The sequence below is a fragment of the Tachysurus vachellii genome, chromosome 6 (assembly GCF_030014155.1).
Source record: "Tachysurus vachellii isolate PV-2020 chromosome 6, HZAU_Pvac_v1, whole genome shotgun sequence".
In the NCBI taxonomy this organism is placed as follows: Eukaryota; Metazoa; Chordata; class Actinopteri; order Siluriformes; family Bagridae; genus Tachysurus; species Tachysurus vachellii.
Window position 1 is genome coordinate 17,083,033 of NC_083465.1, and position 26,403 is coordinate 17,109,435.

The 26,403-nt window shown below is 35.9% G+C and overlaps 2 protein-coding genes across 3 annotated transcripts in view; both read right to left on the reverse strand.

Annotated features, from left to right (window-relative positions):
• Positions 1 to 3,033: 3,033 nt before the first annotated feature.
• Positions 3,034 to 6,532, reverse strand: si:dkey-187a12.4 (uncharacterized). 2 transcript variants are annotated; one of them, XM_060871408.1, is made up of 4 exons: positions 6,068 to 6,532; positions 4,736 to 4,953; positions 4,360 to 4,519; positions 3,034 to 4,125 (listed from the first exon to the last, which is right to left on the reverse strand). In XM_060871408.1, the coding sequence occupies exons 1-4, from the start codon at positions 6,384 to 6,386 to the stop codon at positions 3,956 to 3,958; spliced, it is 867 nt and encodes a 288-aa protein (XP_060727391.1). In that variant the 5' UTR covers positions 6,387 to 6,532; the 3' UTR covers positions 3,034 to 3,955. The 2 variants fall into 2 exon arrangements, with proteins under 2 accessions (XP_060727391.1, XP_060727390.1); XM_060871407.1 differs by having other exon boundaries at positions 4,736 to 4,956.
• A 703-nt stretch (positions 6,533 to 7,235) lies between these two features.
• The window catches only part of slc24a3 (solute carrier family 24 member 3), a 66,375-nt gene continuing 47,207 nt past the window's right edge, over positions 7,236 to 26,403 (reverse strand). Inside the window, exons 4-17 of the mRNA XM_060872616.1 lie at positions 21,546 to 21,620; positions 20,959 to 21,043; positions 20,735 to 20,838; positions 16,190 to 16,264; positions 15,583 to 15,608; positions 15,358 to 15,411; positions 15,140 to 15,267; positions 14,833 to 14,993; positions 13,806 to 14,079; positions 13,474 to 13,640; positions 13,273 to 13,387; positions 12,522 to 12,634; positions 10,899 to 10,964; positions 7,236 to 10,716 (exon numbers count right to left, since the gene is read on the reverse strand). Coding sequence (XP_060728599.1) covers positions 10,573 to 10,716; positions 10,899 to 10,964; positions 12,522 to 12,634; positions 13,273 to 13,387; positions 13,474 to 13,640; positions 13,806 to 14,079; positions 14,833 to 14,993; positions 15,140 to 15,267; positions 15,358 to 15,411; positions 15,583 to 15,608; positions 16,190 to 16,264; positions 20,735 to 20,838; positions 20,959 to 21,043; positions 21,546 to 21,620 — 1,587 coding nt within the window. The 3' untranslated portion in view covers positions 7,236 to 10,572. The remainder of the gene's footprint in view (positions 10,717 to 10,898; positions 10,965 to 12,521; positions 12,635 to 13,272; positions 13,388 to 13,473; positions 13,641 to 13,805; positions 14,080 to 14,832; positions 14,994 to 15,139; positions 15,268 to 15,357; positions 15,412 to 15,582; positions 15,609 to 16,189; positions 16,265 to 20,734; positions 20,839 to 20,958; positions 21,044 to 21,545; positions 21,621 to 26,403) is intronic.

Below are 26,403 nucleotides of genomic sequence, written 5' to 3' on the forward strand. Positions count from 1 at the left end.
ATGTCTTGGAAAGGAATGCGGTCTTTTGTTTGACTAACAAACATTTAAAAAGCATACTGTAGTTCTAATACACAACCTACTGAACCACACACTGAAAGCTAAAGCAAACACTTTACCAGTAGAAAGAAAAAAAAAGATTTTTAATCTTTTTGCACCCAACCCCTTTCATTTATAGGCGCTTGGATGTGCTAGCCTAGTGGTTAAGATGTTGAACTATTGACCAGATGGTCATGAGTTCGAATCCCATTTCCACCAAGCTGCCACTGCAGGGCCCCTGAACAAGGCCCTTAACGCTCAGTTGCATAAATTGTAAGTCACTCTGAATAAGTGTGTCTGCTAAATGCCGTAAACCTCCACACACAATCTCAGCAGCCCGATGAATTGATTTAATTCATGATCACTAATGAATCCCTTTTAAGCTAAATGACTATAACTTGAAGCCATTTAAAGATATCAGTTCTGATAATGGTACGGTGTGAATTGCTACCACTGTAACAAACAAACAAACAAACAAATCACATATCCCCTGCCGATGATTTTGTGAGAAAGTAATCTAATGGCTATTTGTTTACCCCTTTACTCGCTATGAGACATATGGCATGAAATAATAGTTTCGGAACCCACTGTAGTCCACCATGTGTCCCATAGAAAGCCATTTGATTTTCAGCCTCCACTCATTTGGTGAATATATTCCCTATGTTTTTCTTGACACCCAAAGCAAATGGTGGTGGCAGTGCTATTAGATAGTAGTATAAATCATTTAATAATCCAAATAATCAAATAAACCAAAGCTAAATATTGACACTATGAAAAGAATCGTAACAGTATTTAACACTAGGAAAAGTGATGTTTATTCAAAAATATTTAATATGTACTAATATCATATCAAATTAATATAATTAATAAGATATTTTATAACAGCATGAGATTCATTTATATGAGAAAAAGGTTTGGGAATAACTTCCCATTGATTCCAATGACATGCTTAATTTTTCAATAGCTGTTTATACTCATGAACTCCCCCCACCCATTTTCTGTAGCACTTATGCTACACAGCATTGTGGGAAATCTGAAGCCTTTTCCAGGGAACTTGGGGCACAAGGTGGGGGACACCCTAGAGTAGATGCCAACCCCATTACAGGGCACAATCGCACACACACTCACAGAGATACCATTCAGCCAACAAACCATGTCTTTCTGCTGGGGAGGAAACCAGAGTGCCTAGTGGAAAACTTTGAAACCTTACAGAGAACATGCAAACTCGGCACACAAAGGCGGTTTAAATAACTAAAAAAATAAATAATAACCCATGGTATACAGTAGCAGCTTATAGATGTATCGCATGTTAGCAATGCACTGTAATTTTGTGTTTTATTGTAAAGTAAATAATGACATCTTATATCTAATATGGAACGATCTGTGATTCAGTAATAGTGAATCTTGCATTAGGCCTATACAAAACAGTTGTAATTCTTCAAACTGACCAACTTGACATCTGTTGCAGGTCATATTTGGCCTACAGCTAGCATATATTAAGTACATTATGTATACATATACCTAGATTACTTCCACAGAAGGACACTTGCACTATTGTTAATTTTATTGATAATTTTTATTATTTCTCTCATCAGTAAATACTTAACATTGGTACAACCTGTAGTGTTTTTTTCTTTTCAACGTTTGCAAATTAATAAAAAACAGAAAGATTCTCCTATAGCTGAGACAGTCTTCAGCATTCATGTATACAGGGGTGGGCACACAGCACAAGACTACACTTTTTACACACATATAATAATCCCAACAAATGTGGGATATATCTGGACTGTATGTGTGCACAGTATATACACCATAAATAGGAATATTCCTATTAAATATTTTCAGTAACTGCATATCTTGGTCAGGAATGTGGTGAATCCAGACCCTATTCCTGGAACACTGGGGAAAGATAAAAATACGTCATGGAAGGGATAGCTATCCATCACAGGACACACACACATTCACACCTAGGGGCAAGTCACTCTACCTGCCTACATTTTTGGTCGATGGGAGGAAAATAGAGAAACCAAAGGATGCCCAAATGAACACTGGAAGAAGGCGATGGGGATGGGGAAACTGAAGCTATGAGGTGACAATACCCACTATGAGGTGGGTATGAGGCTATGAGGTGACAATACCCACTAATATCAATTAAAAAATAGTTTTAAGTATATTTTTAGGTGATAATGGGCTATGTACTTACCTTCTTATTTAGGCATAATGCTTAGTAGGGCTTTAGTATGTGCTTTATGGTAGGCCCATGGATATAAAGTGTGCTGTACAAGGGCAAAAGTTCCCTGAATCTTAATGTGGCATGAACAATAATAATTTTGCTATGTAGTGTAGTATATGCTCAGTCTGTTGAGTCCTTTTATACCTTGTGGATGCATGTGATATTTTTAAATTAGCTTCTTCAATATCAATTGCAAAAGAAGTTTGTAAAATTTATTTTTTTTGCTATTTTAAACATTATAATCGAGATGTGGTGTGCCCAGAATCTGGATTTTGCACCACGACATTGCAGCTGCACACACACTGCAGTGTCAGCCAAAGAGCATTTAACCAGAAACAATGTGGTCCAATGCATGAAATGCAAAATTTAATTTCAACAAAAATGCTTTAACCATCTGCCATAGGGGTTAAAGAAAGGAAATCAGCAAATTCACATGCAGAGCTTTGGAAAAAAAAATGACAAAATACTATACACATCCATAAGGTATAACACTACTTGGAGGACTGACTCACCAGACAGTAAACATATATTACACAGTAGCAAGGCCTGCAACTACACTGAGAGTGCATTGGAAATCCAGGAATTTTTGGGTGCCCCACTGTAAATGAATAAATATACAAGGTATTTTTTTTTTCAAAAATAACCCGCTGGGAATCAGTCAAGTGCAGCTATCTAAAAAAAGTAAGCACAATTCAATCTTTAAAAAAGGAGGTTGTGTAACAGGCTAGTCTACTTTAATACATTGTCATATGACAGACTGAAAGTCTTTGTTGATTATTTTAATCAAGTAAAATGCATCACCAAAATGTGCAAAAATCAACTGCTTGCTTTAAAATATAGTAAAAGAAAAGTATATAAGAAATCCTCAGATAAGAAAAAACTCCTTATAATATTCTAGTACAGTGAAGTGCTCTCAATTCTGTGATCAGATTATCATTCACACTAAAGAACTTTATAATATCTGGTCCAGAGACAGCTAGAAACATTCAATCAAGAGATCAACCACTGCTTCAAATCTTCCCAAATTCAAATCCTTTACACATATTAGAACAAGACAACAGAAAATCTGATAGATGAAAATCTCTGCTTGTTCTGATGTTTAAATTGGAAAAAAAAAATAAAAATAAATGTTTTATGTTGTCTGGAATGATTTTTCTCTTCTGTGCTCATCTGAATATCATGTGGAATGATGCAATGGAAACACACAACTGTCTATTATCAGAAAGGCACTTAATCTGTAGACATCTGGACAGTATCATCACTTAAAAGTCTCAATCTCATGAACAACTCTAAAAAAAAAATTACATTACATTATGTTAACTATAGGACCACAGACAAAAAAAAAAACCAAACAAAAGCAAAATACTAAAAAAAAAAAAATAGTCTTCAAACTAATACATAAATAATGATACTTGAACAGAGTCATATGTAACACTAAATTATTCATTTAAACCAAAAGTGCTGCTTTGGTACCTTTTTTTTTTTTTACTTCTGTTCTCATGTTTATGTTGTATCTTACTTTAGAAGTCTAAAAAAAAAAACAACAACAAGGAGTCAACAAACAAACAAAAAGCCAAAAATAAACCCTAAATCACAGAAAAAACATGAAAATGTGTTATTTTTTTAAATTGGAATTTTAAATTGGAACTGTATTAAAATGGGATGACGAACAGTTATACACTGTTGTCACCCTTCTGTATCAGTATGATGACATATGAATTCTACAGGAGGTTTGTAATGTTGTCTCCGACCGCTGCCTCCTTGTCTGAATGGTGCAAATCGCAGCCACTTCTTTACTACATCTGCAAACTGATGGTGTGTGGCCTCCTTTCCTACAGGGGTCTTCTTTAACGCACCTGTAAAATAAAAAAACTTTTTTGATATGATGAACCTAATTATCAGGAAACTAATTAGGGAAACTAACAGGAAATTAAATTTAACTCTAATGTATGACCATCTCTAATGCAAAACCATCAACAATCATATATCATAAATCCTATATGTCCATTGTTTACCTAGAACTTCATGCATTTTTATGCTGTGATACCATTTTCTCATGTATGAACAACATTTACTGATGAAACACTTACGAAACAAAACACCTTGCAGTCTAGTATTTCTGAAACTCCTTTTCTGTCCTCGACCAACCCAGTTCAGCTCCGAACCGACACTGAAAGATAAAACTGCCTGCATCAGGCGTCTAACTGCATCATCCACTGTTGCTCCACCCATCCGAGAGAGGTGAGACACCTGTAGTTATAGATCATTCATAAATTATGCACTAAATAACAGTTACAAAAGGGTTTTGTGACAGGAAAGATGCGAAATGTTGGTCAATTTGTACGATTCATAACATAAAAAAGTAAAACAAAACATTATTAATTATACAAATACAGTGGGTTTGAACATGACATAAATGCCACTTTTATGACCAAATTTTCTGATAATATTTTTATTGGGTTTTACCATTCTCTTCTGTGCTCCATCATTCTCCAGATATCTCTCTGTTTCATCAAGCTGTTCCATTGTCTGTAGTGGTAGCTCTATATCCAAAGTCTCAACATCCTCTTCACACATGTGTCCTTGAATCATGGCTTGCAGGTCTTTCAGCACGGCCCACTGCCTCTGTTGTTCTTCTTTAATCTCCAGCAGGAGCGATATGATTTTTCTGTGCGACGCAGTTTCTGCTGTTTTAAAATGTCGAGAGGACACGATTAGTATCAGTGCTTCACCCATTGAACTTATGCAACGCTAACATGGTTTTTAGCCTCCTGTTAAATCTTTGTTTGCTAACACTGTAACTGTGTGCTGATGAGGGGCAATTTCTCCCTATGACCCACTAAATGCCAACTTGGGTAACATACCAAACTTTCTTTACACTACTAATATTTTCTCCATTAAACTCCATTAATTGTGTAGAAACAGGTAATCCTATGCGATTTTCATCATCATCATCATTATCATCAATTATAAGTGGTGAGCAAAAACACATTTTAAATCATCCATCTATTTTTTACTGCCCTCATTGTTAAGTTACATTGTTAAGAAAATTGTATGATTTATATTTAATGACTGAACACCATGTCTCACACAGCCCCATTTTTAAACATATATAATATATACAATAACAGTAATAATTGATTATAGCAATAAATACAATACTGCTGTGTTTTAGAATCTGATTGCTTAGAAGGTGTTGATTAATTACATATAACGACACAGTTGTATATGTCGTATGACCGATGCACCATATAATAATGAACAAAATTAATTTGCTGTTATTTAAAAATATAATAATAAATGCTGTTATTTATTTAACTTTTTAACAGCCAGTACATTTTTCATCACCAGTTTCTCAGTAAAGTGACAAGCTGAGATTCCTATATGATAATAATCTCACAATAAACAGTAAAAAAGACAAAAATAGTAAAAAAGTACAACAATAAAAATGATAATGTTTTGTTCATGAATAAATTCAAGTCAATCACTGTAGTAAGAAAAATACAACACATTGGGACATGCTGTTATTAAAAGATAATCACATGACCCTGTCATTAAAAAAAAAATCTTGATCCATCTGCTATGAATGAATTGTGCTGAAACTACAGTTGTTACATTCTTATGTTAATTCTATATCAATGGTGTCACTATGAATTCTATTTAAATGCCATTTAACTGACTGGACTAGTGATAGTAGTAAAAGCAATGGGCCTGATTTCCTCCCTATTCTAGAAACAGTTCTTTTTAAGTTTAAAAGTGTCAGTGTTCAGAATAAACCTCAGTCCGCGCGCCCCCTACCTGCTGACGATGACGATGAGGATGAGGATGTTGTCGTGTTTGGCATCAACTTTTTTTTTTCGTCCACTAGCTCGTTGGTATAAGACTCCGGAAGGGAGCCTACGATGAAATGTGGGTCATTCCGCCGTGGTAAAGCCTCCATACGCTTCGAATCTTCTCGTCTGGATATTTCAGCAGATAGATGGTTCATTTCCTGAGACACAGTGGAGAGTCTGTGCTGAAGTGTGTCCAATGCCATGTCTGCCATGTGTTTGTTCACCAGCCCCTCCACACGCCGCTCCATCGCCCAGTTCGAGCTGTTACCGTTACTGCCTGCCATTGCTTTATTTACGCGAGGTAACCGGGGCACAAAACGCGACTTTATACCACCAAAACTCTTCTTTTTGCTAAACACATTAGACAAAGACTTAAGAGGAAAACAGGCGGAAGTGGTTGTCAAACTGCCTCCAGCTCACTAACGTTATGTCACGTTACCGCAACGTCATTGCAACGTTTCCACAACGCATCTGAACTACAAATCCCATAAAGCGCGAGGGCGCAGAAGGACACATCCATACAGAATAGAGACCACAAATGTTAGGGCAAAATCTGTCCACAGCAGCTACCCTGTTACACAATGTATTCTATCTATCCCTTAAAGATCCTAATGAACTACACATTCATTCCAAAGCTGCTGCTGTCTTCTAAAGATATCAAGTGAAGTGTGTTTGCATGTGTGTGTTTGTGTCTGCGTGTGTTTGAGTATAAGTGTATATAAGTTAAGCAAAAAAAGTTTTTATTGAAACAGGATATTCAACCAAAAGACATGTAGTGGATGAATTTTGTCCAGTTTAATGTGATTTCAGAAGTTAAGAATTTATTTTTGGATATTATACCATAGTAACAAACTTAAATAGTTTTAACACTAAAATAATACTAATAAAATATAGCTTATACTAGTTGGGTCTGGAACAGAACATGCTACGCTGTATTGTATTTTCATCCTTTCTTGAACATTGCCACCCATCAGAGGAGTCAAAGTAACTAACTGAGCACAGTCTGTCTGAGGACAAATATAGCATTCGTTCTGCAGAAAATACAGAAATAAATTCACAGTTGTTTCATTACACTTAGGTTTTAATAACATAACAAGTATCAGAATCAGCAAAACAAGAATTTTGGCCTTAGCAAAGATCATTTTTATTTAAGTTGGAGTAGCAAAAATGTACTCTGATATACACTTCAATCACCTGAACAAAATACTTTAGAACATAAAGCAAACAATTCTTTCTCATCTTGTCTCAATGTATAGTAAACCATTGATTTGGACTTTGACTGGTACCATCATTAAAGAATCAAAAGGTCCAGCAGTATTCCCATGAAAAACATGCAGTGATCTAAGAGGTCTAATTCCACAGCTGCTTTTCTTCAGTGCTCACTGTTAGATAATAATAAACAGAAGTCAGTTCTTATGTTAAAATATCTTCATGCGAACTAGCAAACCAAATGGGCATTTTACTCAAAACACAAATGAGGACCCAAACATTACACATATCTAGGAAAATATAGTTAACAGATATACAGGTAAGAACAGAAAATATAAATATATTTTCATATATCTATATATATGTACATCAGCAATGCTTCACCAGGTAAGAATCACATTTGTGTGTTTGGAAATGCTCTCATCTTACTAAAAAACTCCAGTAGATGAGCCTCAGTTTAGTATATATGCAGAGAAAATGTTATTCTTAAGTATAATGTGATGAGTTGTGCTTGTCCTTGCTTTAATCAGTGTGATCGTTTGTTGTGTATATAAAGGAACAGCAGCAAGGTATATTACTAAAATGATTAACTGGCACTGGCCTTTTAGCACAGCTCATGAGAACTGTATCAGTGAAGTAGCCTGTCTCTGACAGAATAATAACTCGTAGAGAACATCGAATAAAGTGTGTAACTGGCATTTTAAGGTTTATGACAAATTCAGTGATAGCTGACTGTTTATTTCACTACTTCTGCTGTGTAGATTTAAAAAGAAAAAGTACAAATGCCACCTAAATCTTTACTGAACTATGTAGCTAAACTATAAAGTTGTCAAAGTGTATTTTTTTCAGGACAGGTATGAGAAAACACCGTATTTAAACATGAATAATTATTATTGCATTATAAATTAACTGGATCTCTAAATTTAAACCCTGTTTGCCTTCAAGTCTCAAGTAAACCTCTTCAACAAAACCTCAAATGAACTAGCTAATACTGAACAACCCTTATACTCAAAAAAAAAAAACAAAAAAAAAAACCACACACACACACACACAAAACAACAAAGAACCCTAAAAGGTCCCATACTATACATTCTATCTGGAATAAGCCAAGGATTTCATTAAGTACAAATGACACATTGATCAGACCTATTGCTAATACTGACATTTCAATTTTGGGATTTTGGGAATCACACTCTTACAAAGTAATACACCAACACAACTATCAATATGGCAAATATAAGAACGATATTTTCTATCCAAGTAACAAAAGGAATAGGACATAGTATAAACTGTAGCTAGAAAGAAACACTTTAAGAAATGAACAGCGTACAATTGAAAATTAATTTTATGAGCTAGACTATGTACATATCAAATAAGTTGATGCACATCCTAAATTTGAAAGCAGATAACCTTTTGAAACATTTTGCATTATAAAGTACAAACAGCTTCTTTGTGATAAAAATACTTTGCTGATTTTACAGCATTTTACAATACAGTTATATAAGCTAAATTCTGCTGTTCAGCTAGGAACAGTAAGACCATGTAAATTGCTCAGTGCATAAATATATGTATATTCATATAACATATATTGTGACAGAGTGACTTGGGTTGTGTTACTGTAGCTGGATTTTGGGCACCTATCTAAACTGGATAAAGCCCTCTGATAAGATACAGCTTATAGGTTTACAGGTTGCTGTACCACTGTTCACAGTTCTCAGGCAGATCCATGGTGATGATATTTTTTCAAGTGATATCTCCAAACTAGACGATCCAAATAGGTTGTGTGAAAGCAGTACAAACACGCAAGCTTTCAGTTATTTCTAGATGATGTTTGGATTCATCCTCAAAGCCCAAACTACTTTACAAGTATCTACAAGACCAGAGTGTTAGAGTGGTTTTTTCCTGCATAAAATCATATTTTTTGATGAAATCCTACTAATTAAGATAATAGCTTCATTTTACCAGGATGCGTTCCTGTTAATCAGCTACAGGGGTTTGCATGACCGGGCCCTCTTGGTGGACATCTTTTGACTGGCCAAAAACACTAAGTGAAACACACATACTGTCTGTTGACCCCTTGCAGTGATCATGCCACGTACTGTAGGTATGCTGAAACTATTTCATTAAAAAAAAAGTGGCACACAAAGCTTTCAACGTTAAAGTGACAAAGCGTGGCTGAAACTGGTCATTTCTTTGGGACAGCTGTGGTTTCCTTTAGGACTACAATAAGAAATTACTGTGCATAAATAGTTTTTCAATAAATTATTAAATAGACAAATCTCTGCTTCCATATATACAGAGCAACTGACAAAACAAATAATTAGTAAACATCTTATATCAGCATCAACATATTTTCATTTTCAATTTTACCATAAATTGTTTACTTTTGGCAAGACAACTAGAACCCTGATCAAAGTATTTCCTTGTACCAAATACCACCGATACTTACATAACACTTCCTCATGACCTTCAAGGGAAAATATGTCCAGCCCTAGTTAACTATAAATATCTTTATATGTACAACAATCTTTCAACCTTTCCTACTCTGGTCATCTAGTCAATAAGTAAACATACTCTTATTTAACATGTTTAAAAATGAATCCTCAATGTTGAGGAATATAATCCCTGGCAGCCAGACAGAGCTGGTGAGGGAAGTATGAATTAATCTGGGTTTAATGCCCATTATAATCTCCAGTCACCTGATCAACCACATCTGTATTGTCCATAAGAGTGTGTAACAGGTCGCCAGTACCTTTTAGCTACTATTAAAGTAATCTCTTAAGAAATCTTTCAATATCATAAACATTTGTGTATCCATAAGTACTAAGTACATCATGGCCACGGTCTTCAGTTTGACCTTTTCTTAGCCAGTTTAGCAGCTAATAAAACAAACATCATTATACACACAAACATAAAATTCTTAATATTTCAATAACAATTCAGTTCTTAATATTCATATAAAATGTTCAAACCTTTGTTTTCACATCAAACCAGGCAGTAGTCATCTTTGTCCATCTCCCGGTCCTGTCTAAGAAGTCTGAGTCTTTGATCAGGTCCACCATGCACATGTGCTCCTCTCTTTTCCTCTTTCCACTGGCCAAAGCTACTGACCAAATGCTCCATCACAAGTGGAAAAAAGGGAGGATTTACTTGATCAAGAAGAAAGTTTTCAAAAAGGACAGGTCAGATCTTCCTTCGACAAGGAATGACAAGTCCTCATGGAACCGACCAAAAGAGGGTAAGTGATCGAGAAGGGTGTTGTCAATGACAAGTGGGCAGATTGACAAAGATGAAGACATTGAATTCAATAAGGATGGAGAAACACAGGAAAATGGCATACATCAGGACACACGCAAAGCCCAGACGTTTGTCCAGGGTCCACTTATTCAGATGCACACCCAGAACCTGGAAGACAAAATCATACCAGTACTATGAAATCTTTTAAGAGCTTTATTCTTCTGACTTGAATGCCGATAATGACGATATTCAGAAAAATAAAAAATTTCAGAAATATGAAAATATTCAGAAATACTGCCACTTTATAAGTAGCCATAAGGAATAAAAGTTCATCCATATTTAAAGCTTACCGTAAAAAACACGGATGCTAAAAGCAGTCCAACTGAGAAAATTAGGCCTTTACTGTTGAGATGAATCTAGATAGAAAAATTAATATTTCAAAAATTATATAGTATTACTGATTTTTTGATGCAGATTAACAAAAGATAACATGCACATCTGACTAATTCTGATCTAATAGAATTTTTTTTTTATTTTTTTGCAACACTTCCTCCCTCTAGTGGTCCAAACTAAGCAACATATTGTGCAAGACAAAAGTCTGATTTATGTGCATTGGCCTGGGAAAACTCTTTACATGGTGAAATTTTGACTATAAATAGTTCTTCAGAAATTACTGACCTAAATACTGTATGAAAATCACACTATGCTAGCAGTTAGTTTTAAACATCTTTAGGTAAATTGAGAGAATTAACCATAGTGTATATGGTAAATATATATATTATGCAGTAATATAAAAATGAAAGTAATTCCATGAAAAACATCGGTAAATTATATTTATAGTTTCAGGTATGTTACAGAAAATAAAAAACAATTTTTGACTGTTTGGGTTTTATATGATGAGTTTTCCGTGACCACCACACATATAGTTCAGGATATTTTGTGGTTTGGAATTTGATAAATCAATATGGATCACTTGTTTCTGTTTGCTGTCTATCACACAGCATATATGGCTATAAGAAGTGAATGCAAGGCATCTATTTATTGGGAAACCTAATGAAAAATAAAGCCAACTACTCAAAACAAATCAATGTTAAAAACAGACCTGTGGAGAGGAAAAGTTAAGGTGTTTGTTAATTCAGCAAAATGTCAAGTCTCGTCCCAGCAGAATGGACTTTCAAAGAAACTGACAGGCTGACAAAACAGACCGGCTGTAGATCACTTCCAAAATAAGCTCTCTGTATTTGTCCTAGAGGAGCAGCGGAACATTCTCAACACAGGCACTGAGTCTGGAGTGGACAGGAACTTTTAAAGTCGTCTAGGTGAACGTAGTGTTTCTCTTGGATAAATACAATTACTTAATTCTTCTAAACCTGGTTCATTCTGCTCTGATCTTTTCTCCTTTCTTAATTTGGTGCAAAAACATCACATTTTAATTAACTTTGTTGTTGGTTTTTTGGCTGCTCCCTGTTTGGGGTCGCCACAGTGGAGCCCTTCCTGACACTACAGTCCCATTTCATTTGGGCTTTGCTCCCTGCCCGGGATATCGAACGATAAGAGCATAGGATCCTGCCAATGGACCACCAGGTGGCCTTGAATTGTAGTTGAAGTAATAGTTAAATATTATATATGCAAAAGGGAAGTGATATCTCCGTTGTGTTCTGCTACTGAATAGAAGGTTGTATGAATGAATCCCAGGACCACCAATCTGCCAGTGCTGGGCTTTTGAGTAAGGTCCTTACCTCAAGGGCTTAACCAGTACCTTGCTCAGTTGTATAAAGTGAAATGAATGTAAGTTGTATTAAACATATATAAAGTTTGTCTGTTGCAAATAAACCTAAATGTAGTGCCTGCATTGTATTGGCTATAATGAGAGCTATAATGGAAACTAACCAGATTTGTATCTAGGATTAACCAGGATTTGATATAAACAGACCATTTTGTTGTATCACATATCTGTTAGTTACAGTACTTACTGTTGAGCCGTACTCAATAGCAAGAGTCTTAAGAGCCCAGGGAAGCCCCAGGCCAACCAGTATATCAAAGACATTACTGCCAATGGAGTTTGACACAGCCATGTCACCTAGGCCTGGCAAACAATATAAGCAAGAAAGAAGAGAAATTTAACATGACAAGCAGTTAGCAGTATGAACAGAATACATTTGTCCTTCAGTGACATCCAAGATTTATTTTTGAACCAAAATTCCGTCAAATTTGTCGGTCACATTCTGCTCAGACTCTAAGACCTAGATGAGCTGAATCTGCCAGTGTCACTCCGTTTGTATAGCTGCACTGTATTCTTGAATTTTGAGCCTAACGTCTGTTATGTTGCTTTTTCATTAATATCACAAATCTTACTATTCTCAGATATCAATAAAAATGGTAAGAAAAGAAGTTCTTGCTCTTTATCCATCATATTTTAAGATAATTGGAAATGTTGCTCATATAAAAATGGCATTTTAACTGCACCAGCATTGTAATAGTAATAACAATGTCTCCCTTTGGTGTCAAACAAACCACTTCACACAGAAAAGTGAAAATACATCATCAACCAAGACATTAGGACGAGAATCACTAAGAGTGTGACTCATATTTCACAGTAAATATAAATGTGCTTCAGGATGGAGAGTTCCTTTAATTATCAAAGGACTCTGAATATTTCAAGAAAATAAAGGTCTAAGAAAATAACTAGTTTTGACCATTTGTTGACTATTTTTGGTTTCTCACCTTGCCGTGCCACTATAAGGCTCGCCATGCAGTCAGGGACACTGGTGCCTGCAGCCAAAAATGTAATTCCCATGATGACATCTGGGATGCCGAGCGTGAAGCCGATGACTGTCACCTGGACAGAGGGGGAAGAATAGAATTGCAGAAAAACAGAAAAAACTGATATCAAACAAATATGAAGAAGAAAGTAGATGCTCTCACCATCCACACCATGATGTAAGAGAAGCCAGCGATCCAGAGTGTGGAGATGATGAAGGTGACCATGAACCAGCGCTCCCAGCGAGGTGAGGCACAGTTGGGCACCGTGAAGAAAAGCAGCAGACTCAGAGGCCATGCCAACATCCATTTGACCTTATTGCACATGCCCCCTGCACACACACACACACACACACACACACACACACACACACACACACACACACACACACACACACACACACACACACACACACACACACACACACACAGAAGTTCAATGAAAAGAAGATGCAATCACGTATGTTTTTGTGATTAATTAAGTTATTAGATGCTACCTGGGCAGTGGAAAGGAACAAAGGGTCCTTCATTCTCATCTTCCTCCTCCTCCTCCTCCTCATCATTCTCATTGTTCTCATTATCCTCGTTCTCATTCTCTGTATCAGTGCCAGGATCTGCACCTCGTGTTTCTTCATCTCGATGCCCGTTCCTCCATGTATTCAGGCCTCGTTCTACACTCACAATGCCATTCTCCATTCCACGCCTTACAGGAAATTTGACTATCACCTCAGAATCACCATTACTGAAATGACCGTTGATGAGACGCTGTCGCTGGAATCACACACAATACGCATGCTGATCTGCTGCTGTTCTGTGCATCACTACACATATAATGCTATAAATGGTCACAGCAGACTTAGAGTATTATTTAATTTTTAGACTTGTTTAATTCTTGTTATCTTCTGATGTCTAATTATATTTGACATTTCCTCATTTCCTGTTTTTACGTGCAATGCAAATATATGGGGCAAAGATGAGACCCACTCTTTTTTGTGTCATGAACAGATCACTTTGTAGAAAATGGTTAATAAATATTAAAGGATGTCCCTCACTTTGTTAAACATAGAGAAGTTTACAGGGCAAATGCATATTAATAAAAAATAGAAACCTTTGCTTTAATTTTTTGTGGGAAAATCTTGCTTTACAGAATTGGCTAAAACATTCATACATTATATGTAAAATTGTTTAATGGATTTAAATTCTCCTTTTTTTCTGCATTCATCTTTGGATGATATACTCAGCAAACCTGTGTGACTGAATATATGAGATTAAATGACATAAGATACCTGATGAATATTTATTGGTGTATATACATGGTGTATATATGCAGTATTTGATTTTATACATACAGCTTGTAATGTATACCTTTAATTATCTGAGTAAACACAATTAAACTGTGAACTTATTATTTTCTAAAAAAAAATTAGATGATATGAGTCATAATTAGGAACAAGTGTGTGTGTGTGTGTGTGTGTGTGTGTGTGTGTGTGTGTGTGTGTGTGTGACAGTTTGTGCCTTCCTGACCTCCATGATGAGCATGCGGGAAGCCATGGTAAGACGGGTGCGAGGAGAAAAATGACTAGTGATCATAATCCTCATGCCAGCTTCAGAGAAGGAGAGCTGGTGTGGATACGCAGACAGCAACTCATCCACCATCAGTACTGACGGCTTCCTGTGGAAATTCGCTGCACAAAAAAGAATGCCATATTATATGCATACATTTACCTTCAACTTCACTTAATCATTACTGGAGTTTTTAAATGAATGTCATTATTGTAAACAATTTTTCTAACAAATTAGTAGATTGTTTGAAATTTGCTCTTCTTGTTACCTTTCTTGAGTAGCACTGCCGTAGCATCACATCCGTCATCAAGGTCTGTGTTGCTCGCTGTACCATTTCCCAGGTTTGTAGCTTTCTTCTTCCTCCGCTCAAAGTAGTGCACCACATATGAGTTACACCTGAGTGACATAGCAGTGATCAATGATTTCAGCAAAAATATTAATATGTCTCTTATTCAGACATTGTTCATAAGAAACCAATAAACTTACTTCATTATTAAAATGTAAACCAGGTACATCAAAATCAGGATAAGTGATTCCCACCTTTAAATGCAACACACAACCTTTGATTAAAATGTATTGATTATGTATTTTCAGCACTAATTAATTAAAATATCATTCCAAGAAATAAGTGAAAATCATAATGGGAAATAATATATGATACTGTGAAGCTTAGTTCATCTGTTGCATTATAATTTATAAGAGGTTACTTACCATGTAACCTTCTCGTCATAGATAAACTAGAAAAAGAAAGAAGATAATGTTTTGTACAGGAAAAGTTTTGTACAGGATAGACCAAAGGAATAAAATGCATTGACCTAATTTTATAACCAGGGGGCAGTAAGACTCAATGTTCTCATATATTTCATTCTGTTTTACACACACACACACACACACACACACACACACACACACACACACACACACACACACACACACACACACGTTAAACAATATATTATTATTAACATTTCAATTTGATTTATATTAATTATTAAGTATTAATTTAGAATTCTATTTAAATTGTATGAGATGTAAAGATAAACTTATTTGCAATGCTGATTATATGTTTATAAAACAAAAGTGTGTAGTGAGTCAAAGGAATTCAGATACTTCAGATTAACACTGTGTTTAGGTGTATAAACCTTTATATGTGTAAGTGCATTGCTCGACTCTAGCTAGCATGCCAAGTGTTAAATAAGAGCCGTGTTGTTGAGGTTATGGACCCCCAGGGAAAGCTGCTTACTTCTCTTCTCCTACTGTGTGAGAAGAGTCCTGAGCTTCAGAGAAGCATGAGAAACCACTTAGAGACTCTACTCACCACAATCAGAGTGGCCACTGACACAGTGTAGTACATGGAGTCCCTCATTAGAGTCCAGCAGGAGAGACGCACCGCCTGCACACCGGGGAAGGACGAGGAAGGAAGAGAGGGTGAGAATGAGATGCAGAGAACTGAAAGCAAGGTAACATAATGACTAATTTGGTATTTCTTTACAAGCTCATATAGCAGATGGAAAAGGTTTTCGCTGTACAAAATAAGTGAGAGTAAGTTATGAGTGGAATGTTACATTTTTTCCAATATATTTTTTTGTTTCATGTTTACTTTTCAATCTACATTCATTTTTATAAATCCTGTGTGTGTGTGTGTGCACATGCATAGTTAAATGTCACACAGCACATATCACAAGGCAATCACGTTTGAACACACAGCCCTTACTGCCTACACCTAAAGAAGAAATCCACCCTGAATGTCTTGTAAATCTTTATAATTAACAGGTGAACTTCAATGGCATTTATACAAGATTTATATTGCAATAATTAGTTGACTTTTAAAGTTTAAACGTCTTTCATTGACATGTTGGTCTTTTTCTCATTATCAACGGTTTCCTAAAACTCCCACAATGTCATTCAACTGTGCTGATACTGGCACATTTGTTCCAATTGTTTCCAACTATCCCCTCCTCATTTCTGTGTACATGCATTACACACTTTACAGTATGTCATGATATCACAATAATGTGACTGTGAACAATGAGGGAAAATGGTAAGAAAAGAAACCTCTCACATTTGTTTTTATGAGTTTTTTATAACTGCAATATTTGACCATTATCCCTGTAAAAACCCATAAACTTAACCCCTATCCTCTAACCCTAACATGAAATTTGTTTTTCCTTTTAGACACAACTGGAATTGTGCAAAAATGTCCCTCTGTGACATTGCAGCAGGTAAAATTCTCACAATGAACAACACCTGAAACATTAAGCACATCCTAAACCTTTCAGTAGTAAAAAAATATAATGCATATTACGGTGAAGTTTTATTTTAACCAACATGATTAAGCCCAGACCATATCAAATTAGATTCTGTGATTTCTTTGGCTTCTCTAAAGGACTTTGCCTGAAACTACAGATCGGCAATCTGTGATTCGGTAGTGAGAGAGTAAGTGCCATACAAAGCCACATTTCCGGTCAGCATCTGATAAGTGCAGGGAAGGAGCAGCTGTAAAAGTGTGTAATGCTGACGTGAGTGTGCTTTCTATATAAAGCAGCAAAGTCAACGCTGGAGTGGCGGAAGTGGTGCACCACGGCAACCCAGGTACCTTGTGCCGCTGTCAGCGTTGCCATAGAGACCGCAGGTTGCACTGCAGTGAAAGGCATTTAATACCATACACGATAAATTCCTGTTCAGCACTTCACGCACCTTTACTATGCAGTCCTATCTCCGTGAGGTCAGTTCCTTGTGCGTGTGGATGTGTTTTCACCTTACTGAGTGTGTGAATGAGACGGAATGTGGTTAGGATGAGTAAGGGTATGAGAAAGCAAGTCTCAGCACTTTAAAATCGAGATTACTCATTGTCCATTTCTGTTTATTTAAGGGAGAGAAGGCATAAAGATGTGGTCATGGGTACCAGGGCAGAGCATGAGAAATGTCATGGAATATATATATATATATATAGTGGAGATCAAAATTAGAGAACAATTTATGAACACTCAATTTTTCATGGCTATACCATTCTAATAGAACAGTGTTTTACAAAATAACCAAGATACTTCAACAAAAAACCTTTATTTTGTAGAGAAGACAATGAGCAAAATTAGAGAACAGCAATGGTCATCAAATAAATTAAACCTGCTTTCATCACTAAAGAGAACTTTGGACTTTGCATACAACGTTATAAGGGTCTCATATGCTGAGAGCATACAGACATCCTCACATACACAAGTTTTCAGACTCTTACTGAGAACACTGTCCATTTCTTATAATGTTTGGCTATATCACAGCTGCACCCACAGCAGACACGTGTGTATGTGGGATTAGTTCAGCACCCGCTTGACCCAAAATACAGTGGCATTAGCAGTGGGTATGATGCTGTATAGCATTTCTCTATAGATACAGTGATATAAATACACATTTAATATGTCAGTGGTTGTTCTACAAAGTGGGCAGAGAAAACAGTAAAAAAAATAAAGAACTGGATAATTTATTTGTTTTTAAACAAAAGCTACAGCACCCACATACACACACCCCATCCTGTTATCACCACTAACCCTAACCATGTTGGGCAGATGACCTAAATCGAACAGTGTGTTTCACAAACGTTCTTTTACACCCTTCTCACCAAAACATTTATTGTACATGGGTAATGACACATGGCATTTGGCATATATATATATATACAGTGGAGATCAAAATTAGAGAACAATTTATGAACACTCAATTTTTCATGGCTATACCATACTAATAGAACAGTGTTTTACAAAATAACCAAGATACTGTACTTCAACAAAAAACCTTTATTTTGTAGAGAAGACAATGATCAAAATTAGAGAACAGCAATGGTCATCAAATAAATTAAACCTGTTTTCATCACTAAAGAGAACTTTGGACCAGTTTTCCTCTGTCCACACAACCTGCTCCTCAGCAGAGGTTAGTCTGCTATTTCTGCTAATGACAGGTTTGGTCACTGCAGAGTGAGCTTTTAGTCCAAATTCTTTTAATCGTCTAGACCCTGTATGATGAGACAGATCTTTACTCTGTTCAGCGCTGAACTGGCAAGCAATCCCAAACACGGCAACAGTGTGAACTGAAGACTGAGATTGTGTGAACTGTGCCCCCTGAGATTCTCTGCATTATCTTGTCCTTTCTTGCATTATCTCGTCTTTCGTGGACGACCAGGCTTCTTGGGGAACTTAAAAGAGTTTGTGACATTGTAAAAATGAAATATTCTAGAAATCACAGATTTGGAAAGGCCAGCTTCTCTTGCAATGGCTGAAAGGGTCATCCCTTTAACCTTTATCTGGACAACCTACGACTGAAGGGTTTCAGTCACTTTGGAACGGCTCAAGTCAGTGTAAACTGGAAAGTTACGCTACCAATTAAATACGGTTTGTCAGATAATTAAAGAAATTAGCACCAGGTGCCGGATTAGCACCAATAACTGGGAGGAATCTGAAATTGTTCAAATCTCTTTTACTCCTGTTTACATCATTTTAAATAGGACTAAGCAGTGACCTTCTCTAATTTTGATCTCATCTGTATATATATATATATATATATATATATATATATATATATATATATATATATATATATATATATATATATATAAAATATAATTATAATTATAATATATATATAATAGAGGATAATAAAAGATAGTTAAAAAACCAACAAAAAATTGCGGCACTGTGTTACAACATAAAAGAATCATTTTACAGAGCGGTCTGAGAAGGCTATTGTTGTGACTGCTTCAGTGTCATTGGTATTTGAAACGGTCAAGAGAAATCCATATTTCTGATTACTTTAAGATAGCACTGCACTGCTGTCACTGTCTCCTGCATATAAACACACAAATCCACTTACACACTGTAAACACCACAACAAAGCATATATTTATAGCAATAGAGAAGAGTATTACTCTCAGCAGCTACTCTCAAAACACATACAGCCCTTTGGAACTCTTCCAGTTCTTGTTGAGTAAATGACATTAGTGGTTTTAAATTTAATTATTTTTTGTTGCAACTGTACATGGTGGATCAAGATCCAGCAAGGATAACGGTTAAAAAAAAAAGAAGAGAGAATGAGAAAAGATAGCGCCAAGATATCAGATGGATGCAGGAAAATTTTCAAATATGAAAGATAGACATATACGAAAAGCAGTGTAAAATGCCAGCAGGGGTACATTTACACTCCTGACATTTACAACTGGGAACTTAGCAAGTCTTGCTTTGCTTTTTAACTGACATGATTATGTTAAAATGTCTTTTACTGTTAGCAACAGCACTTTATCAGATAAACAGCAGTAAGAAATGTTGACTTTTTTAATGATGGTGTCTATAGTCACACTAAATGGAAGGATGTATTATGGTTGCTGTTTAGCTACTAATATACATCATTTAGAAATCAGATATAGACTTAGACATATAGACTGCAGTGCACTGTGACATTTTTTTGTATGTACTAGATATTCTCTATTAAGCTTTTGGATATAGGTACAAAATGCCCAAATATCCAAAATAGTACACTATATATACCACATGGAAAAGCTAATAAAGTTTACCTTAATACCTCAGTGTCTGGTGACTTGTTTTGCTCAGGCATACGTATACCACTTGGCAAGATACAAATCCTAGTTCACACGGATAGTTTGTATCACTCCATCACTTAATTCAATCCTGTTATTCCCTGCTCTATATTCATTTTCTATCCTGCTGGTCAGTCTGTGTACACACAGAGCTGTTGCAAATGTATCACTACAACAGCTATATTGAAAGATTAGATTTATAACTAATTTAATCGTCTGCCAAATGAATAAACCTATTATAAATATAAATGTACCTACATATGTACACAGTCTCACATTTACCTGACCAGCGAAGATCCCACACACTCCAATGATGCACAGGATGTTAAAGACTGCAGAACCAACGATTGTTCCTACTCCCACATCTCCCTTGGTAACAAAAACTCCTAGCCATATGGAGCAGAGTTTACAGCACAGTTAAAGCCACACACTGCATCCAGTTAGACATGTTTTCATTAAGACCATAAGCTTGAATAGCACGAATGCAGGCTGGCAGCAGATTTTACCTATGACAGAGGTGAAGAGTTCAGGTGCTGAGCTGCCAGCTGCCATGAATGTTGCTCCAGCCACATCCTCACTGAGATGGAGGCGCTGAAACAAATAAACAAAAAAATAAATAAAATGATTAGCAGGGCTAGAAATTTGGCAAGGTTTTTAATTTTATAAACCTTAAAGTTTATAATGGTATGTAATTACTATTAATTCTGTCAATTATATAATGTGACTAATGATGTCATCCTTCTGTCGACGCTGTCAGTAGCTGAAACTCGTTTCATCCTGATTTGTTGCAGATAAATAATTCAGTCAGTTGTATGTACTTATTAGGCAAAGTAGGCAACTGAAATTATAAGTGGTTGCAGGAAATGGGATATTTAAGGCTTTGCTTGAAGAAGACAGGAACAGCTTTGGAATTGTGTCTGGCAGAAAGAGACTTAGCTCATCTCATATGTCATACTGTATGTTTCACTCGGTTCGATTTACTCCATTAATGATCAAATACTCTTTCTGACCACAACATCGACAATGGCTTATGCTGGAATGAAAGCAAAACACTAACTATTCATTAGTTTTTAAATTTTAGTCAATAGTTTACCTCACAAATCTTCTCCAGGGATGGCACGAAGTAGTCATCACACACAAGCGCCAGGGCATAGAACATGTACATGGCCTTTAGATAAATAGAGAAAACTGTTAATACATTTAAACTACTGTACAGAATTAACACCAATATCACTTACATCAGTAAGCTTTGTTAATAGGTCGGACCCTGCTGTATTTTCTTTCAATTTTGTTGTGAAATTCTGTTTGTACTTTCAACCTGTGTGCTCACCAAACACTGCAAATAACAATGTAAGCAGCGTGCATCATATTTGTGTTAGAATACTTTATATTCTTTTTTTTTTATACAATGTATATTTAGAAAGGAAATACTGAGAATGTACTGTACTAAAAACTCCATATCAATATGAATTAGAATTTAGAACAAACAAATGGTGAAACTAAAACATGCAGAATCTGCTCTGGCTTTATTTACAACCTGCTGAGAGGTCTGTTACCCAACACGGAAAAGCAGCTTGATACACAGATGCACTGCAACAGACTGTTGCTACCGATCAGACACTCCACATTTCATGGAAATATTACATAAGGAATTAGACTGGCTTAGACTGGTGACTCTTTTTTTTTTAAACCTCAGTTTTTTATTTACATGTAAATAAATGAGCTCATTGTTGGAGTGCATACGACGTTATAAGGGTCTCATATGCTGAGAGCATACAGACATCCTCATATACACAAGTTTTCACACTCTTACTGAGAACACTCTGTCCATTTCTTAGAATGTTTGGCTATATCACAGCTGCACCCACAGCAGACACGTGTGTATGTGGGATTAGTTCAGCACCCGCTTGACCCAAAATACAATGGCATTAGCAGTGGGTATGATGCTGTATAGCATTTCTCTATAGATACAGTGATATAAATACACATTTAATATGTCAGTGGTTGTTCTACAAAGTGGGCAGAGAAAACAATAAAAAAAATAAAGAACTGGATAATTTATTTGTTTTTAAACAAAAGCTACAGCACCCACATACACACACCCCATCCTGTTATCACCACTAACCCTAACCATGTTGGGCAGATGACCTAAAGCGAACAGTGTGTTTCACAAACGTTCTTTTACACCCTTCTCACCAAAACATTTATTGTACATGGGTAATGACACATGGCATTTGGCAAGACATTTTCCATTTTTGTTGTGGTCCTTTGGACCTGTGAATTTACATAGCACATATGCTCACATGCTGCATTGTTTGTATTCTGAACAAATCTCTACAGTTCTCCCCGAACCCAATCCTTTACCAATTAGTGTGTGTGGTCTGACACACACACACACACACACACACACACACACACACACACACACACACAAACAACAGTGTTGTTATGTAAATCTCCTTAATCTTACCCTGACATAACCCTGACATAGAAGTAAATATCCCAAAGAAACGAGAGTATGGAAAAGAGTATGGAAAAGCAGGTGAAAGGAGTCTGAGAGGAGCCCCTCACTAACCTCACTCTGCTTGCACAAGCAGTTAATTAAACAGCACAACATAACAGCAGTGTCACATGAGCCCACAGAGGACTTCAGAAAGAACATGCAGTACTTTTAAGACCCCTTCTTTTAAGTTAAGCACACTCATACATCAGATCACATACAAGGCTTTAGACTGGCAAGACCAGTGTATGTAGAGTTTTGTAGCCGAATAAGACGTCAATTCTGAAAGAACCTTTATGCTAAAAAATGTATTTTATAGTCTTCTTGCTATTGAGAAAATACTTTTAAGGTAATAGTACTTAAGATCTGTAAAATATTTAAAAATGTGTAAAATTTCACCATTTTACAATTTTAAAGATTAATTACAAATTCTCAACAACAGATCAGTGGCTTCAGCTCTGTTATTTGTAATTATTACAAAAATAAACCAAAAGCTAATAAAACATATGTGAGTATTGATATAATATCCTTATACTATATTTCCCAGCCCAGGTTTTCAAATCAATAATTATTATGTCCTATTAAAGATCATTTTGAAAATCTGCAATTCAAAAAAATAACAGATCTTGTTAGTATCTTAAATTCAGGTTTCTGTTTACATTTTTCTCCATTCCTGGATGGAACAGACCATCTTAGATTTGCCCCTTTCTTTATCGTATGTTCTCACAGGCAACAACAAAGCAGTTTTCATTTTCAATGACAGATGAAAATGACACAACATGAAGCCACACTTGAGATTTATGCAAATGAGGTATACCGTCGTAAACAGACAAATACTGGCTCCAGTCAATTTGTCACACCAATCAACTAGTCTAAACACTCACCAGGCTAAACTCACTGGGTCTACTCCCTTTTTAACCGCATTGAAAAGGAATTAAACAAAAGGCAATAAAGATGTAAATAAAACCGTGGTTTCATATTTTCCAGGGATTTACTAAATTATGAAGATTTTACAAAAGCATTGAAACATCTAAATTAGGTAAAGAAATACAGCATACTGTATAAAATTTTGTGAAATTCAACAAATAAGAACTTAAGGGGGCTTTCACATTGGCAGTATAGTCTGAAACGGTAGCACGGTAATGTGAAAGCTGCCATGTGGACAAGTAATTGCACCATGGTGCAGAACCCAAGACTATCTGCAGGAGGTGGTCTGAGATCAATTGTATTGGAACTGTGCCAAGAATCCTGTGACTGTGAATTGTACTCAGGTCTGCACTTGTAAAGAAACTTGCCCATCATTAGTTTCCATAACACATGTGTTCCATGACCGGCAGGGGAATGCTGAGACATAGAAGAGATTTGGTGGCCTGCTGAGCAAAACAGCACCAAAAAAAAGATAAAAAAAAAAAAGAAATCTCACATATACATTTGCGATAAAATAAGGTGAACGTAATCCACAGGGTTTAATAGAATCGAGTGAGGCTGAACCAGACCAGTGCTGTGGGGGATCAGATTTAGACCACAGCAAACATGTCCAGTGTAAAAATCACATATAAAAGCTGGATACCAGAATAATAATGCATGCGGTCACTGCACACTTACAAGAAACATGCTTGCATCTTGTGGCCTAGATGTCTAAAAAATGGGGTTAAACCTTAATCCAAAGAGGATGGGGTTCATTTCGATGGAACATTTGTCATTTTTATTTGTTTTTATTTTTAATGACATTTCACCTGACAGCAACAGAAAGCTCTTCCATGACAAATGCTTCTAAATACTCTTCAATAACCACCTTAACCTGATCGGGGTCATGGTGGATATGGAGCCCATCACTAAGGCTCTTGGTGGTTGGGCAAAATGGACACAACTCATGAGTTCAACTCATTCTTACCTAGAGGCAATCATTAAGCGTAGCCAATCAACCTGAAGGCAGTTTTGCAGTTGGGACAAAAGCCATACAGACATGAGTAGAACATGCAAACTTCTTTAAATTTCAATAATTGTATATCAAATGAAATACGATGTGATCTGCTCCTCTGGCTAATTAACAGCAGCCACACAGTCTCACTCTCTAGAGGCCAGTTGCCATCCTACACCCACAGCCTGCTTGGGTTTTCGAGCCATTTGTTAACATTTCTGAACTGCCAACAGTGTGTCTGAGTGAATGTCAAAAAAAAGGCTGCCAGATGGAAACAGAGAGAACAATGATGTTGGAGTATGTAAACCATGGAAAAGCTGCACAGAACAGCCTACGATAAATCACACTAAGCTCTTTCTGTTCTGGACAACATTTTGCCTGCTCTGCAGATATGTATTGTTTAGCTGTTAAATTGACTAAAATTGCAAAACCAAAAACAAACAAAACAAGCAGGAGGCAGTGAGGCAGAAGTGAGCTGATTTCATTTTCTGTAAACTGATGCAAAATATGTGTCATCAGGCCAAATGATCTTGGGGTTTTGCAAAATGCACATGCAAATACACACATACAAATTCACACACCTTAGCTGATAAAGTCTTGTCTTGTGTGAGGCCCACATGCAGGGTTGTAAATAGGATATATTTTTTGTTAATCGCAGAAAGCCATACACACTGACATAAAACCATAAAAATGCCAAAATCTACAATCAATGGCTACATCTCCAATAAAACAATTCAGAAAGCAGCAAAAGAGAGTATAAGATATGTTTTTTCTCTGCAAACAAGTATTTAAGAGTAGCTATACAAGCAAGGCTGTATCTCCCTGAGCTAAATCTTTCACTCAAAAATGAATAAAATTTTTAATAGCAGAGCCTTGAAATAAACCAATTACTCTTACCCCTTCAGGACTAGTGAAAATAATGTCTAAAAATATCAGAAGAATTTATTTGTAATTAACCATTTCTTTTTCCTGAATTCTTCCACTAAAGCTCCATTTCCATTAAATGTTACCGCTGCTTTAAATTCCCTTTCCTATAAACTTTGCTTCTTGCTGGAAACAGTGTTGACCTAGTTGTGTTTTCCATAAACTTTACAGCATATTCAAATCCTTCATCATGGTTATCATGGTCGGAAAATCAAAGGTATCTGTGTTATTTTCATTCTTGTTGAAAGTTAAATGTCCGTGTCTCTGTGGGTTTTTGCAAAAACAATAATAAAATCCATACAATTCTCCTGAAGTCTAATTTGGATAAAGGTAATTTGGGTAAAGGATAAAGGTAAAATAAAGGTAACTAGGACAAATGTCGATATGTTAAGAAATCAAATGATATACACTGACATTGAAGGACTGCATTGGATGATTCTTAATTACGGTAAAGAACACAGTATATATAACATAAACTGTATATTATATATTAGTGTACATTAGAGGTGAGTGTGTTTTTTAATTTCACTTACAATGATCCTCTTAATGGAGATACGATTTAATTAGTTAAATGTAATATTTTAATTAATTCTTATGTTATTCGAT